The sequence below is a fragment of the Asterias amurensis genome, chromosome 21, assembly GCF_032118995.1.
Source record: "Asterias amurensis chromosome 21, ASM3211899v1".
NCBI classification, from domain to species: domain Eukaryota; kingdom Metazoa; phylum Echinodermata; class Asteroidea; order Forcipulatida; family Asteriidae; genus Asterias; species Asterias amurensis.
Genome location: NC_092668.1, coordinates 11,393,182 through 11,411,710, shown reverse-complemented (window position 1 = coordinate 11,411,710; position 18,529 = coordinate 11,393,182). Strand labels below are relative to the sequence as shown.

Below are 18,529 nucleotides of genomic sequence, written 5' to 3'. Positions count from 1 at the left end.
TCAGTTATGTTCATAGAGCTATTATATAGCTCAGTTCTTTTGCAAAGCGGGTAAGAAAATGAGTTGGGAAGGCATTTCTTGAGGATTTATGAATGATGAAACAAAAAAATGTGGAGGGTAGCAGATGCCAATCTTGGGCAAAATAATCAACTATAATAAGGAAGTAAATGGGTATTCAAAAGGGAATAAATTGTTGAATGATTAGCAACCTGTAGGGCATCCCAATTTGGCTGCTGGTGCTGCATAATCCTAAGGAGTTCTGCGAGAGCAATGATCTCGCGAGAGCACCGCCACAACTCGACTATCTCCGAACAGGGTCTACAATGGTGTTATGTGCATTGATACAATGTTTTAAAGCGCCTAACAACTGGCCTTTTACTACTAAATAAAACAAGCTTGGGTCCCCATGCATGTATATTTTCTAAAGAGAAACAAAATTGTGTACTAACTTTAACATTGGAATACTTATTAGACTTGCACAGTCCAATAGCAAAAAGCCTGCACACCCCAAATTCACTTGTGTTTGACATTCTGGCTTTTCAAACAGGTTAGAATTTCTTAACAAATTTAGCTGCAATTTCAGACAGAGCACATAGTAGAAATAAAATAACTGCAACCAACTGTTGCCCCATGTCAGCCTGCCCCTGGTTTTGGCCTTTGTGCCCTTTCCAAAGTTTCCCATGGATTTTCCCAATGGAAGTGTTCTTTGAATTAATGTAAATGGTCAGACATGCCCTTTCAAGAAAGACGATATTCCAGGCCCATGACAAAATGCATTTTTGAGGGAATTCAAACAAGAAAACTCAAATCGCCAGTAATTTAATTACCAACCAACTGGACCTAGCCTTCGAGAAAGACTAAAGCCCGGTTCATACTTCCTGCGAATGCGAAGCGAATGTTGACGTCACAAATTCGCAACGAACAATTCGCAGCAGTTGAACTCTGCTTTACTCCCTAGCGAATATTGCTGCGAAAGGAGGGTGTGACGTCAAATTTACATCAAATTCATTTCGCATTCGCATTCGCAGGAAGTATGAACCAAGCTTAATAGGGTCAAAACGCCAGGCCATTACTGCTTTTTAGATTTTCAACAAGACAGGATAATTTTTTTTAATTTTTAAGTAAATCGATCCAACACACAACAATGTAATTTCAACACTTTTTAATGGGTAATTAAAACAAAAACAAAACCATGATATTAAGATGGAGACATTTTTGAGAAAAAAATTAAAGCAATGAAATCACACCTAGTATTTAAAGGAGTGGGGCTCATAAAACTAAGTTTGCCGTCCACTTCAGTTTGAGGTCATGTATGTAATACACAAATGTTTAGAGTTCAAGCGATCTCTTCCTGAAGCTACAACATTCATGAAGCTATAATGGCTATAAGTTTTACATAATGTTCAATAAAATAAACCAATTAACACAAAACTGTATCTAGTATTTGTTATGAATTTAACAGTATTGATTTGTAATAATACAACCTGTGGGAGTATAACGTTACCTGATACGATTGGATGATTTGATTTTGTACACACCATATTTTTTAGAAAGTTTATTAAATTACTTTATGTATGTACCTAATTACATCGTGACAAACTTATCTTTGAACCACAGAGGGCGCCATTCATGCGACAGTGTTTGCACTTCCAGCAAAAGGCATGTTTTGCATTATAACAGTAGTACATAACAGGCAATACTGAGCGCAATAGGCGACTTTCAAATGTTACATGACAGTAGCCAAACCAGACAATTATGTTGTTCTTAAAGTTGTGCACATGCTCATAAAAAGGTAATTTCTGATTTGCCAGCTACGGCTATAAGCCTTTTTGAGGTATGGCGGACACAATGCTACAACACTGTAAAGTTGTTTTTTAATTTGTGCGCATTGACCATATTCAGTGAAGTGCGCATTTTAGGTGACGCTGCGTTTACACGTAAACCTAATGACCACCAACATGGTGAGCGTGGCATCCGTCGCGGCGTGTGACGCGCGCGCGTATCACGTCCGCCATACCTCAAAAAGGCTTATGGGTGTTGCCAGGGGAGGCTTATGCCTCAACACCTGTGCCCAATTTCGTAAAGCTGTTAAGCAGAAAATACTGCTTAGCAAACTTCTTTCACGAGTTAATATGGTGTTTTGGCGGGTAACCTGTAGGCAAATTTTGGTTGCGCTTCGCTACTCGTTGTGCTTACTGGTAAAGTAGCTCTGAATTTTTGAAGCATGTAGTACAACAAATTTACTAAGCACAGAAACCTATTGCTGAGCATCAACAGGTTACCAGCCAGATACCATACATTTACCATTTTGTTGACTGGCTCCCCACTAATTTCTTGCTTAGCAAAGGAATTTACTCCTGCTAAACAGGTTTATGAAATTGGGTCCTGCCATTGATTTCACCACACTCTTTCTAACTTAGGATTAATCTTAGGACTTAGGACGAGTTAAGTTCTGTATCCATACACATTATGAGATATTGAACCCATCCTAGGATTAATCCTAGCGTTTCGTGAAATTGGCTGCAGGTCTCTAACTGCAACTATGGTGTGGTAACCAGGGAATGCATTCACTGACCATCTCTGTGTTTCTGGTTATTAGTGCATTTTTATCATTGATAGATACGGTGTGTAGTAGATATGTCAACTGATTGCTTAAATAATCTTACAAATGTGAACCATTAAAACGGACAATAATTAATAATAAGCTAATTTACATGACCTTGGGTATTCGTACACAATTTTTTTTATATAAACACCGAGTATTTAATTAATGTTATTTATGTCAAGGCGGTATAATAGTTCTATACATGTCACCGGTTATATGTATGTACTTGAAATGTTAATATGACTTTTACAACTGTTTTTTTTTTCTACAGCGATATTTTATCACCTAATTTTGTTTTAAACAATATTTTTTCAAGGGGATGGGTAACTGGGATGGGAGGCTTAACCAACTAAATTTACTTTTATACAAAAATTGTCAAAAACAATATAAACAAAACATGATCAAAATCTGAGACCAGCTCGAACAAGCTCCCAATATTTCAATTCCTATAGTAGACCAGTAGTTGGTATGAAATGGTCAAAGCAAAGTTCCCACTGATTAATGCAAATAAATAACTTGGTTTTCATCTAACTTTAACATTACAACATGGCCAATTTCATAAAGCTGGCAAAACCAGATAAATGTTAGCTAAAGGTAGGGTCACTGTTTGAGTTTGAAAAGTAATGCCGATTCACACAGGCACAATCCTTTAGAAAGAAACAATAAAAGTAACCTGTGAAACTTCAACAAACTACTACTAGCTTTCGATATAAAGAGATTACACAATTTCTTTCAGAGTCATTACCAAAGTATGATCCTACTTTTAAAGGCAGTGGACACTATTGGTAATTACTCAAAATAGTTATTAGCATAAAACCTTTCTTGGTGACGAGTAATGGGGAGACGTTGATGGTATAAAACATCATGAGAAATGGCTCCCTCTGAAGTGCCATAATTTTCAGTAAAGAAGTAATTTTCCACGAATTTGATTTCGAGACCTCAGATTTAGAACTTGAAGTCTCGAAATCAACCATCTAAACGCACACAACTTGGTGTGACAAGGGTGTTTTTTCCTTTCATTATTATCTTGCAAGTTCGATGACCAATTGAGCACAAATTTTCACAGGTTTGTTATTTTATGCATATGCTAAGAGTCACCAACTGTGAAGGCTAGTCTTTGACAATTATCAATAGTGTCCACTGCCTGTAAGACAAATAACTCACTCATCGAAGTAATTAAATCTAATAACCCTTCTTCCAGCGAAGCAGCAACGTCAACTGGATAACATGTTTCAGCGCAAAATTCTTCTTCATCTAGCTTGTAAAACCACATTTATATGCAAAAAAGACCTATTTGTTTCTGCGACAATTGGATGTCTATGTAATAATTTGTGTGAACTTAAAAGATGGACTAAAATGATTACAGCTAACCCTAAAGAAATCTCTGAATTAAGTCAACTTCTCTACAGACGTTTAAACATAAAACATGCTTTTTTTTTTAATGCCATCTAATGCAAGCCAACGCAGTGGGGCTTCTTAAAAGTGTTACACAGGACTGGTAAGAATACAAATCAACATTGCTTAATTTTAGTCCGAAAGCTTACTGATTACGAAGTTCATAAGAACCATTTTTTCTGGAAGATGTTTCTCTCTGAAATGAAGTCATATTAAAGAAAACTGTATCCAAAACTCTACAAAAATGCAACACGCTGATTTTGTTTGTTACAACCAAAATTAAGGACAATGTGTTTACTTGCTGAAAATTGTGCATGGTTTTTCACAATGAAGCCCAAATTTTCACAGGTTTGCCATTCCATGTATATGGTTGATTACACAAACCATGAACACTGTCTGCCACTTTTGTGTCAGCTCTTACCGATTCTGTACAAAACCTTTAACCATTAGGTTCCCTCCATGCTGAAATTAACATGATCTAAAACATAGAAATGTTAACATTGCGCTGAACGCTACAAGATAGTATCAGCTATCCATCCAATTCCATTGAATATTCATTTGGAAACAAAAAGAGTTAACCAAAAACTAAATAATATTTAAAATGATGCCAGCATTATGAATTAAACACTTGTGTAATTGATTGATTCCTACACTCGATACCCATCAGACCCCTATCACCCATCCCCACCCAGTTATACACATCCCGTCCCCCTGTTATACCAACCCGTCTCCCGATTATACCCACCCTGGCCCGACTCATTTTTTGTTCACACACCCCGACCCATTCATAGTTTTAACATTATCAACTCTACCTTTGCACACATAGGAGCTGGCATATTTTAGTCTACTACACATTGTTTACAGATCTTTTATAAGGATGGGAGAAGGGGATAATATTCACAGAGGAAATTGAAGACATACAAATTCTCACAGATCTACAAGGTTATTGTTAAACTCAATAATGTACACATCAGATGGTGAATTTTTCAACAGTTTCTTCCTTCTAAATATCGTCAAATTTGAAATAAAATAAAATACAGATGACAGGGTATACATGTTAATAGAAATAGCCCAATCACACTGTCTTCACCCATTTGCTTGAAAAAAAAAACTCCCCCAAAAATTAACACTTAATAAAAAATCTGGAAAACTAAAAAATGGACCCCAATGTAATAGATATTTTACGATGAGGTACTTTTACATGTAACAGTTAATTCGGGTAAGATATAAAATTGGTAGTGATCTGCTCATGTATTTGTTGTTAATTTAGTACAGTAACAATCGCTCCTAATCCTGAATGACATAACATTTAAAAAATTAATCATTCGCCCAACAAGCTGCCGACAAAATAATTCACGAAAAAATAAAGTTTACAACACCATAAAACACGTTTAGCATTCGAATAGATAGGACATATCACAGTGTTACATCTAGGCTTTAAAACGTACCAATCTTTGGACAATTACGTCACTTATTAAGCTTATTTTGTTTTCTTTTTGGTACATTAATTTGGAAACCCAAACTCCAGTATGTACATCAAAAGTTAATTTTTTTCCACATTGATAAAAAATCAGTTTAAAGATCAGTTACAGCATTACTATTTATCACTAGAAGTGAGAGTACTAGTCACAAAATTGTTGTTCCATCTACAGACTTTCTCAGAGTAAGACGCTACCAGCGTTTGTTTGTTGTACCAGAAAACCTGTAGTTGGGCAAATATTGGCTTTAATTTTGGTAGTCATATGTCATTGTGTGAAAGACTGTCATTCTTCAGGTTCAATACTGGTATGTAAACGAAATACCTGAATACAACTTGACAATTTTTTTTATAAATAATGCGATTTTTCATTGCTCATCAAAAACCAAAGCGAGAACTGGTGGGAGAGACCCGGTTGGGAAATCATTAAAGATATAACAATGCTATAACTGAACTTTATATGTTGACCATTTCACGACGCCAAAAACGACACTTTGACGCATCCCTCGTACGATTGCTTAAAATGCGCACAGCGTTCTTCATATACACACCTACACACTATACAATCATTGAGGGCGTTTTTTGTGTTTTAAAACTGTACCTTTGGCGAACTCTTTACATATACAGTAATGCTACTAAAGACAACTCACGCTTTTTGTATAGGGGTTTTTTATTTACAGGAAGTAGTCTGGTGTACGTCTGGTTACGTGGGGTTCTCCTCTTCGCGGTGCTGGGTCGAACTGTAAACTGTGGGTGGGAGCAAAAAAACAATCAATCAATAACTACCGTTGAAAATTTGTTTTGCAAGTTCTGAAGACGCCGGGTCCAATGGTTAGACTTCAGAACTTGCAAAATACAAGTTAGTGGTTTCGAAGCACTGATTTTACAATGACTAGAATAAGTACTGTCATCTAGCTACTGAGTCATAATTTCTTGATTTGTACAACTCATAATCATAGACGTTAAACCAATGTTTGTATGAGAGAGATTTTTGCTAGCTTGGTGTTTATATCCCCTTGTGGGAGTTAATTGATTTCCCTCGACTGGAAGATCATCTAAAAATCATCTAAAACATAAAATTGTATGAGTTCTTGTATCCATTGTAAATGCGCATGAAAAGGAAGGAAGCTACAGTTACACATCACGTGAACACACAAAGTGTTGACAAATCCTTAGCTTTGCGAAATCTCTTTAATATAGTCAGGGGGAAAGAACCATGCCAGGAACGAAATACCTTCAACAAAATAGACCGATCCAGTAGGCTCCGCCCACGACGCACGTGTGAGCAAGAACACGTGGGGCTCTCCAATGCCTTTCTGCACAACTCTGCCGCGCGCGCCAAGCCGACGCGCACGCATGTCGGACCTTAGTGTCGGCATAGATATAGAATTAAAATAATTATTCTATTCTATATCTATGAGTGTCGGACCTTCGTTACGTTGTGATTGGTCAATACGCAATGGGGCGGGGCTTAATGGATCGGTCTATTGGGGACAGTGAAGAGTTTTCAGTCTGGGAGTGTTATGAGTTCAAAGGGTCCAAAACGTGACAATACATGTTGCAGTATTTTCCGTAGTTTTATAACCAGATATCTGAAATAAACAAAGCACTTACAAGGAATATTTTAGTGCGTCGTCTAACTCCATGATGGCGGCTTGATTCCCGCATCGGTAACAGTAGTTAGGAGCGCTGAAAATTGTGACTACGTTGCGATCATGACACCAGTTATAACCCTGTAGGGAGACAATCAATAGATTATTATACAGATTGCTTGTTTCAAAGTCACAACTTGGGCCTCAAATTAAACTCAAGGCTTGTTAGTTAAACTCGTAAATTTCTGTATAGCTATTATTTTCAAATTTCTATACATTGTATTACTGTTAATTTATTTGACATCCGTCCTTCATTATTATACTCAGCGATATTATTTTGTTTTCTACTGTATGCTTAATTGTTTTTGTCGACATGGAAGATAACTGTACATTGATAGATTGATTGATTGATTGATTGATTGGAAGGCACCCACAGCAATTGCCGTGGTGCCCCGTGCTTGTGCTGAAATGGCCTTTGCAAAGTTCCAATACAAATTAATTTACATGTTCATCATCAGTGTGCCCCTTACCAGAGCAAAATGCTGGGCCCTTTCAAGAACAAAGTTCAAGGCCTGACAACTCATCAACATTGTTGGTCCGTTAAACGTAGTGGTATCTTTCGTCGCCTTCCACCTCTGGGACCCTGTGGCCAATTTCATAGAGCTGCTTAAGCAAAAAAATTGCTTAAGCACGAAAAATAGCTGGCTTGTTTTACACATGTTACTGGCCAAAATCTCATGCCATAAACATTGCTTGTGACTGGTATTTAGCTGTTGTTTACTTAGCATAACAATTGAACGGAGTCTTGGCCGGTAATCTGATTTTATTAAGCAAGGATTTTTTTTGCTTAAGCAAAATTTTGTGCTTAAGAAGCTCTATGAAATTGGCCCCTGGTTTGAATCCCGCTGAGGCACTATGTGGATTGGGTGTTCAATTTTTCCCTGGAACAACTCTCTTGGTGTTCCTCCCACATCTAAAACTTAAACCTTCATGGGGTTCTTTTTAAGTATAACCATCAAGTAGACAAACCTGAAACTTTTACTTGTATGTTTTATTCTATCTTTCTTTCTAATTTTGCCTCATCTCTGCATTACGTTGACAAAAACTAATGTCCCCAGCTTAAAAGTCTAATTGAAACTGTGCCCGGTTATTGATAATACGTACCTCCATGACCAGTTGATGAGCTCTAGATATCAAAGTCAAGCCATTCATATGATTGAAATTTTCTGATATGTCTTGTCCGAAGGTGTAGCCAGCACCTCTAGGTGAGATGCCCCAGCCACCACGATCATCGGGATCAGACCAGAGGAGGTCACACATAGGACCCTAGAAAGAACATCACAAGAAAGAAATCATTAGTACAATAATCAGGGATAAGAATTGCAAAGTAAGACATTTAAGAGGTTTAGCTGCACGTTACGCGAGCAAATCCATGAAGGTGAATGTCAAAAAATTGTGTTGTTTCTAAGTGATATCGTCACTTTGGGCTTATTGCATGCTCACCTACGACGTCTGCGTGCACATTCGTACCCGTAGTGAAAAATTGTAACTTCACGTATGCTAAAACAAGCGATTTTAACAACACAAGTTTTGTGGAGCTAAATCCCACTGCAGCGATAACGAGAACGATAACAATAACAACGAAGAGAGAACCCATTCCATTGGTTGGATGAGCGTGTGCGTATTCTACGTGGAGAAATTCAACCAATGACTGCAGTATCACTCGGCCTTAATCCTGAAAATGACTCGATGACCTTAGTTTCCCATTATTCTAGACTAGGCTCCTCCATTATGTTACAACTCACGCGGTTTTCAGACTCAATACACAACTACGGGTTTGGACACATTGTGGACTGTTCCATTCACCTTTTGGTGATTGCTCAACTTCTCTCAAGAAAATTTTGAGAAATCACATGCCTAAATAATTTAGTCCAGTTCTCTTGGGTAAATTCTAAAACAACATGCATGATATCTGGCCATTTGAAGAAAATAGAAGCATTTAACAGAGTACAAGGGCTAACGTACATGGCTATTTTAATTTTAATCGGCCATTTTCTCTCATGGGCAAAAAATCAGAAATGAAGTCGGAAGAACATCATGTCTGCTATAACGACATGTAACTTCTCAGTTTCTGTTCTGGAATGTTTTTAACAGGTTTATTTTTCATGTATACATCCGATAACACAAAACATGACTACTCTCTGTGACTAATTTCTAAGCTCTACCTAAATGTTTTATACCTTTAATGGTGTCTCCTTTATACATCTTCCTATTTTGTGCCATGGATATGTACAAGGAAGTAATATTTTACCTCAGCCATGAAACGTTTTTTATGTTTTATTCTGAGCAATTCACAGTCAAAATATTTAAGTTACCTCATGAGGAACTTCCTGTAGGCGATCCAGTGCTCGGATGTGGTCCAATGTGTCAATAGAGGGCGACAGACCACCGTGAAGACAGAATATCTGTATCAGTCAACAACATAAGTAAATTAATCAATAAACAAAGAAAAAAATACAAGGTTATTCAAAATTAATATTTTGTATCCCTGTATGCAAATTTAACACCAATTTATCAAGAGAAGTTAAGCAGATGTCGACAAAGGCAAAGGTTGAAGTAATTTTCATTATTATTTTAGTAGTGGGCTCTTAAAGGCAGTGGACACTATTGGTAATTACTCAAAATAATTATTAGCATAAAACCTTTCTTGGTGACGAGTAATGGGGAGAGGTTATTGGTATTAAACATTGTGAGAAACGGCTCCCTCTGAAGTGCCATAGTTTTCGAGAAAGAAGTAATTTTCCATGAATTTGATTTCGAGACCTCAGATTTAGAACTTGAGGTCTCGAAATCAAACATCTAAACGCACACAACTTCGTGTGACAAGGTTTTTTCTTCTTTCATTATTATCTCGCAAGTTCAATGACTGATTGAGCTCAAATTTTCACAGGTTTGTTATTTTATGCATATGTTGAGGTACACCAACTGTGAAGGCTAGTCTTAGACAATTACCAACAGTGGCCGCTGCCTTTAATTCAATTAAGTCCACCAAGGCAAGCTATTCAACAAAATTATTCCTATTTGGATATGGGGCCATCATTTCTGAAGGGCAATCTAGGGAAATCTGTGCTAGGCAGCACAGTGTATTTTGCTGTGAGTGCTGGGCGAATTTTTTTAGTTCTGGGCAAGCCAGCCGGGCACCGTCCATTGTGGCTACAACACTGGTGCTTAGCCACTTATTGTGCCTCGAAGCAGTTCTATGAAATAGGGCCAAGGTGTTGAGTAGAAACACTAGTAAAGACAGATCTAAGGGAACACAAAAAGTACATACCTGACCATCAACCAGAGCAGTAAGGGGAAGGTAATCAAAGAGATCGGTGAAGTATTTCCAAACGTTGGGGTTGCCATATTTCCGTAGACACTCGTCATAGAAACCATACACTTGAGTAATTTGTCGACTTTCGTGATTTCCACGCAAGATGGTGATACGCTCCGGAAACCTCACCTTGAAAAAAACAATAACAACACACACAAATTAAAGAAAATTATAAGGTTAGACGATGCAAGTATTCAGTTCAATGTTTACCTTGAATAAAACCTTGTGCATCCAAAATGAGACTGTTAAGACCATAGGAAATGTTTACTTTTATGTTGGAAAGGGGGACCAAGGCAATGGAAGCGATGGGAGACTTTGGGACGCTAGGGGGAAGAAGACTTACCAGGTAAATGTCCATTGTTTACCTAGTTCTGAGCCAAGAACAATGGATGTTACCTGGGCCAAATTTCATAGAGCTGCTGAGCACAAAAATTTGCTTAGCATGACAGTTCTTTCTTGATATAAACAGGATTACCAACAAAATTTCCATTTGTTACACATTGCTTGTTACTGGTATTCAGCTGTTGCTTGCATATCCTGAAAATCACATGAAAATTTTGTTGGTAATCCTGTTTTAATCAAGGCAAAAATGTCATGCTAAGCAAATTTTTGTCCTTAGCAGCTCTATGAAATTGGGCCCTGGTAAGTCTGCTGCCACCAAGCATCCCATAAGTCTCCCGTTGTTATGGTAGAGACAATCCCAAATATTGTTGTGAACAGTGTTAGCCAGAGAGGTGTCTGGGTGTATTTTGGACACACTTTTTTATCCACCATTTGTATAATTAGTGAACAATTTGACTCAGTTTTTAAATTTTCCAGAAATGACATTAAGCCCTTAGGAAAAAGGTAGGAAAACCTTTATTGAGTACTAGGGCTGACCTACATGTGTATGCATTAATTGACTTTTATGGGTGTTCAATACCTATTTTGCTGATTTTTCTGAGGGCCAAACAAAATGCAAAATAGAAAAGTAGGAAGAATATCAGGCTTGTTATGTACTTAATATTGGGGAAAAAACATGAACAATTTCTTATTCGTTTACTAAGGTTCCAAACAGTGTAACTTGACTCACCTTTAATGACACTAGTAACGACACTGTCTCCACTGAGTAGTAACCACGATCCACGTAATCGCCCATGAAGAGGTAATTTGTGTCCGGGGATTTCCCTCCGATTCTAAAAAGCTCCATGAGATCATGGAATTGACCATGGACGTCTCCACATACAGTCACTGGACATCTTACTTCTTGGACGTTAGACTCTTTCGTTAAGATTTCCCTAGCCTGTAAATAACATAACAATAAGCATTTCATAAAATCAACCCCCATATTGAAATCAACATTAACACTAACAGGGCTCAATTTTTTTTTTTTTTTAAGTCTATAAAACCGGAGGACTTCAGTTCATAATTTGTAGCAGAATTGATTTTTTTTTCCATGAGAAAGTATCAAAGAAAAGTATGTATGCAAAATGTTTCCATTAGAAAATCCAAGATTAAAAAAAATAAGTGTATCTCATTTGTGAAAAAAATGTAACAAGTATGGGCAAGCATACTTCGATACTCAACAAACATGTAATTGAATGTTATTTATTACAGTAAGACAAAATATTTCAGCACAGCACTCACCATTAACAGTCATTAGCTGTTAATGGCAAGTTAACACGCACACATATACAAGTCAGGATGCACTTCAAGTGGTCTGCATGACTGGCTTAGTTTAGTGTTAATAAAAGCATCCATGATCCTTTTTTAAATATGATCTATGGACAAGTGAAAAAGCCGACTGACCAGAAAAATAAAAAAGGTCCTGCTGGCTAGTCATTGGAAAGGTTAACGACAAACTCTAACACTTTTTTTCATGACACAGTGACTTGTGAGGTTTATCATTCCTCAATTAAAAAACACATGACAGCAGACTTTCATAACCATCCGATCACAAAGCACAAAATAATCATAAAATTAAACGATGCAGAAATCCCGAATTAGTACGAAGGTAGGAAGTGTCTCGTGAGAAGGTAGGAAGTGTCTCGTGAGAAGGTACCAAGTGACTCGTGAGAGAAGGTACGAAGTGTCTTGTAAGTAAGAAGTCACTTGGTACTTTGAAAGATACAAAGTGTCAAGGGTATGAAGTGGCAATGGTACGAAGTGTCCTGACACCAATTCAAAGTCTTGTCAGATGACAGAATGTTGTTGATATTAAAAAAATATATATATATCCTCTTGCCAGAGATTTAATTGAAACATTCAGAAACATCAAATCAATGAAGCGAAGTAAAGGAGAAAGACACTTTAGTTTTACTTAGCCAACCACTTGTTCCTCGGTCAATGAACAAAAATATACATCTACCCGACAGTCCAGTATATTTTTGTTCATAACAACCAAGGTTGGCATGGTTGGTCAACTCAAATTTATAATCAAATAAGTTTTAAAAAAAATAAAAGATAGTTTTTGTTTTTGTCAAAATGAGTAAAAAAAGAGGAGGCCTAGCACTTGTTTTTGTCACCTTTTCTAAAACTATGAAGCTATTGTCATTTGAAAAAAATTGAATTGTAACGTTTTATGAAGAATATTTAAATTGACATGTGAGGGCCTATCCCTAGCTAGCTAAAGCTAGTCATGCTAGCTAGTCTTCTACCTCCATGATCATGGTCTTCCCAACCAAATCGTCATGCAAAAGTCAAATTAACAAAACATGTCAAAGAATGCAAGATGTTTGTCAGAAATTAAAGTAATGCACTCATATAAAACCAGATAATAATAGAATCTAAAGGTCAGGCGAAGCATCAACATTTTCACATGAAAAACAAAAACAGTAGGACGTTATAAAAAACCAAAACGAATCCAAAAACGAAATTGAATGACGACTTGTCCAAAAGCGCAGGTGACCCACCTTTTCACATAGCTGTTTGACTTGATTTTCCTGCAACTGTTTGCATTCGTTTAGCTGCTCAATCCACTGGTCCAGCTCCTTTGCATGCGTCTTGTCGCCCATTTTGGCAGAATGTAAGGGTGCTTTGATTGTTACTACACACCTCTGTTCGCACGAAACCAGTGTAAAAACAGCAAATGCAGTGAAATTTCGATGAAGAAAAAACCCGTTTCAAATGACCGGTACACTGCGCAACCGACGTGAATGAGTGTCAAACAAAAATGGCCGCCACATTATACGAGGACTTGAGTGACGTCATGACCAACCCGCCAAAGACTGACGAAATAATCCGATCAACAAAAGGTCGGGTACCCTTCCACCAAATGCTAACAATAGTGCGTAACGGGCAGGGATTCATACCTTTTTCACGAAGTTTTTTTCAATAAAGTTTGCACTGTGCGACACAATATTTGTCTTTAATATCTTTGACATGAATCATAAAGCTTAACAAATTATTATCAACAAAAGGATGATGTCATTAACAATGGGTGTTTATATTTAAAATAAACGTAGAACTTTTTCAATTACAGGTAGGGTAGGCGTAGCCTAAAAATGACCCCTTCAAAGAAATATGGTTTCCTGAGAAATGTTTCTGCATGAAACGATTCTCAGATTGTGTATCCAATTACGGATTATTCTTTCCGCGTGGACATATTCCTCCATGGTAGGCCCTAACCACTCCAGATATTATACAATATTTATAAAAAAATACTTTTGAAATTAAATTTTCACACAGGCTAGTTTGCTGCCCTAGCCTAGCTATACGATTCAAGGCAACCGACAACGGCAACACCACTTTTGTTCTTTGTATTTTGTTTGTTGCATCGGGATATGAGGTAAAAAAATCAAGACAATCCGCTTGTAAATAATTGTAAGGCCGAAGTTCTGCCGTAATCTCTGTGGTTAAATTTGGCCATTCTTGGTGTCCCTTTAAAGTTGAATACCGCCCTCTATTGATCATAAGGCGCATTTTAATTTGCGGCAGAAAGTGTTTTTTGCAACATAAAAAGAGCAAAGGCACTTGGGTATTTTCTTCTTTGTCAAGGGCAGGGCGCCCCAGGGCGCCATAATGAGGACATTTTATATTGCAATATTTCATAGAGCACCAAGACAAGGGCCTTTTGAAACAGAAAATTGCCTCCATGGAGCATCAAGGATGATTTTTGAGCCTTTTGTAAAGCACAAATGCATTGGGAGTCATATTCATTAATATCCTAAATTCCTTGGGTCAGTTCACTTTTCTAAACGGGGTGTACAGGTCTCGGAGAAATTTTTGAGGGCAGAAAACTAAAAATTAATATATCCTACTTTTAAAACACCTTTCCAAACATATTTATTTCAGAACAAGTCAATCAATCAATCGTTAAATTCATATACAACTCTAAAAACTAAAGAGTTGAATCCAACACTTGCATGAGTTCAGTGAGTGACTACACTTTGAAAGTGTTGGATCCAGCATTTTATATGTTAAATCCAGCATTTCAAAGAATTCGGTCAACGATTTAAGTGCCAGTTTAACTTTTAAAGCCATTGGACCCTTTCGGTTCAGAAAAAAAAAAAAAGTTCACCGATTTACACATAACTTACAGGGTTTAAAGAAGGCAATGGTGAACGACTTCTCTTGAAATATTATTCCATGAAATGCTTTACTTTTTGAGAAAACAGCAAAACAATATAAATTCTCGTTAACGAGAATTACGGATTTATTTTAAACACACGTCATGACACGGCGAAACGCGCGGAAACAAGGGTGGGTTTTTCCGTTGTTTTCTCCCGACTCCGATGACCGATTGAGCCTAAATTTTCACAGGTTTGTTATTTTGATGTAGAAGTTGTGGTACACAAAGCGGGGCCTTGGACAACACTGTTTACCGAAAGGGTCCAATGGCTTTAAAAAGCTGATCCAACAATTCGGCAGAATTCTTTTGAGAAATGTTGAAATAACACTTTAATTGTTGAATTAACCCTTTTTGCGTTGGATCAAAAACTTAAAATGCTAGATTTAACAAACAAAACGCTGGATCCAACACTTCCAAAGTCACTCACCGAACTCATGCAAGTGTTGGATTCAACTCTTCAGTTCTTAGAGTGTAAGGCGCTAATCCAACAGTCGTTGCTCATAGTGCGTACGGTAGGCTTTTGAAAAAAGATGGAACAGTCTTCCTGTCTCTGTTGTTGGCAACATTACCGAGGAAGGGATTCAGTCATTTAAATGCAGTGTGCATGGACACCTCCTTCTTACATAATTCAGTGTTTCCTTGGTACCATTTATCATTGTTTTTCTGTTATTCTTTTCTGGTAAATCTGAGCTGCAGTGAACCATTTGATTAGCCCATCAGAGTTCTTCTTTTAAGATCCTTCAGTCTGATTCAAATTTCATTCTGTTCATTGACCATGTCAATGTCTGTTGGGCTATTGTTCACATTTGCTCCTTATATAAAAAAAAAAAGCAAAAAAAAGCAACAAAGTTTTGAAATCCGGAAAGCTAGGGGAGTGTTAGGCGCTATTTGGCTTTACTCAGAGAGACCTCTCTTATCTTATCTAAGAACGGAAATGTACTTGTAAAAAGCACAACAATGAAATGTGTACATGAAACTCTACAATCCCTAGAAACAAAGGAGTAAGAAAGCATAGCGGACACACCAAATATTCGCAGAACTATTTACACATTTTTTTTATTGAAAACATTGTTATTATTAACAAAAGGTAGTTACTGTTTTTTAAAATTTTCAGCCTAAAGTCTACGTTTGTTTTAAGTAGTTGATAAGTTATATACAGAGTTATTCAATACACCCTTTTGAATGTTCTTCACATGAAAGAGCATATAATCTTCTTCTATGATTTTTTTTTCCTTCGAGATTGTTTGTTGGCTATAAAATAATCTAACATTTCTACACATGCTCACATCAAAAACTAAAATAAATAAAATATTGGGTTATAAATCCTGACAAACAGTAAACAGATGGTAAAAATAATTGGCAACACTTCTTTTACCAGAAAAGATCTGACCAACAAGTAAACAAACACTGCTGAAATAATGCAGGTTTCATGTGGACATTTTGAGTTCTGAAGAAAAAAGAAGTCAACTTGATATTTCAAATTTTTCGATTGAATTCCACTTGCAGATATAGAAGACTTTGTGTAAAGTAAAATTGTGACTATATTGTTGTTCAAATGCAGATTATTAAGGTGATATTGTAGGGAGATTACTTAATAATTTGACTAAGTCTAAAGAAAACATTTGTTTAAAGGTAAAGGCAGTGGACACTATAGGTAATTACTCAAAATAATTAGCAGCATAAAACCTCACTTGATAATGAGTAATTGGGAGAGGTTGATGGTATAAAACATTGTGAGAAACGGCTCCCTCTGAAGTGACGTAGCTTTCGAGTCCACAAATTTGATTTCAAGACCTCAAGTTCAGAAATTTGAGGTCTCGAAATCAAGCATCTGAAAGCACACACCTTCATGTGACAGTGGTGTTTTTTTCTTTCATAGTTATCTCGCAGCTCCGACGACCAATCAAGCTCAAATTTTCACAGGTCTGTTATTTTATGCATATGTTGAGAAACATAAAGTGAGAAGACTGGATTTTGACAATTACCAATAGTGTCCAATGTCTTTAATATACATTATTTGTTGTTACATAGGTACTTTGTGAAACCACAGCTTGAGCTTGGGCATGGCTCTGTCCTCGTGGCTTGGTAACCATGGGCATTTAGGAATTGCCGCAAACATCTCAATTTATGAAATTACAATCAATATCCCCTGACAATTACATTTGATATTTTCCTCCCGGAAAACTAATTGTAAGGGAAAAAACTTGTTAACTTATCCGACATGTTTATTTAGTTGGTTCAACACAAAAAGTTTTCCCGACATGTTTGGTTGAAAAAAATAACCAAAAAAGGAAGTTAAGATTTATACTTGGAAATTTACCCACATTATTCCATAGCCCATGAAACCTGCATCACAAATGTGTCTGAAGCACTGAAAAAACTCGCTTGGCATAAATTAACAGGTTACCTGCCAAAAAAGCATCAGATTTTATAATGTTGTGACTAGTGCCCTAATTATTTTAAGCTTTGCAAAAAACCAAATCCAATCGGTATTTTTCGGTACTTGGGGCCCAATTTCATAAAGCCACTTCAGCAAAAAATATCGCTCATTAACTTTCTACTCGGCAGAAATGAGCAGGATACCAGTCACAAATTGTACATGTGACCTAGTAGTTTGGCTTAAGTTGTTGTGCTTTAAAGTGCTAAGCCACTTTCAGTACGAACGCAGCTCTTTGAAGTTTGGCTCCTGGTGTATGTGGAAGTACAACGACCCAAAAACAATAATGAGAACAAAGTTCATTAAAAAAAAAAAACGCAAGAAGGCAACAAGGAAAAGAATTGTCAACAGCCTTTCTGGATCACCTAACAAACTAGGAAAGTATTTGTGAATGGTTTTTCTGAGCAACCTTACAGGCAGCTGCCCTTACACATGCAGTGTATTGTCAAACACCACTACAAAATGTACACATTAGGCCTATTTGAAACCTGAGGCTTTGGCAGCCATTTTAAAGTCCCATGCTTTAAAAGGACTGAGATTCTAAATGGCCACAAGTAAGTGTCATCAGAGCCTCAGTCAATTCGAAGAAGATCCCAAACCATATTGACTACAGACCCCTTGCACAAAGATACGCACTTTTACACACGCGCCTATCCTGTCGGCCATTTTGGGAGTCAAAAATGTACACAATGGAATTGACTCCAAAAATGGTGGAAATGGTAGATGCGCATTGTGTGGAGGTGCGCTCTGCGTTGCGCAAAGAGACAACACCCTAAAGTCACCTTCTTACAAAAACACTTCAAAAGTGAAGTAAACGGTTTTGTTGTTTCGCTTCTTCCATTTACATTATTGTACAGGAGATGGTCTCCAAAGATAGGTAGAAAACAATATCAAATCATTGGTGCATAAAAAGGTCATATCTGTTTTTGGAAATAAATTAGTCAAGTTTATATAATAGGGAAAATACCTGTACAGAGTTAAATTTGTATAATAATAAAAAAAGTTGGCACAGCGCTATGTAAACTGTGACTACTATTTACAAAACAGGTTTAAGTAAATAAAAACAATTTAAACAATACAAAGTAATATTTTCACATG

At 36.9% G+C, this 18,529-nt stretch overlaps 1 protein-coding gene across 1 annotated transcript; it reads right to left on the bottom strand.

Annotated features, from left to right (window-relative positions):
- Positions 1-1,145: 1,145 nt before the first annotated feature.
- On the bottom strand, positions 1,146-13,611 carry LOC139952892 (serine/threonine-protein phosphatase 2A catalytic subunit beta isoform). Its single transcript, XM_071952179.1, has 7 exons — positions 13,337-13,611; positions 11,518-11,727; positions 10,401-10,574; positions 9,445-9,534; positions 8,234-8,395; positions 7,092-7,210; positions 1,146-6,224 (listed from the first exon to the last, which is right to left on the bottom strand). The coding sequence occupies exons 1-7, from the start codon at positions 13,436-13,438 to the stop codon at positions 6,152-6,154; spliced, it is 930 nt and encodes a 309-aa protein (XP_071808280.1). The 5' UTR covers positions 13,439-13,611; the 3' UTR covers positions 1,146-6,151.
- Positions 13,612-18,529: the final 4,918 nt, after the last annotated feature.

Bases quoted from the DNA above. Each gene is read 5' to 3' on its own strand.
- LOC139952892 (XM_071952179.1), bottom strand. From the start codon at position 13,438: ATGGGCGACAAGACGCATGCAAAGGAGCTGGACCAGTGGATTGAGCAG. The intron at 10,575-11,517 runs GTGAGTCAAGTT...GTTTTTTTCAAG, and splicing joins CGTTACTAGTGTCATTAAAG to GTGAGGTTTCCGGAGCGTAT. The intron at 8,396-9,444 runs GTAACTTAAATA...TGTTCTTTCTAG, and splicing joins TACAGGAAGTTCCTCATGAG to GGTCCTATGTGTGACCTCCT.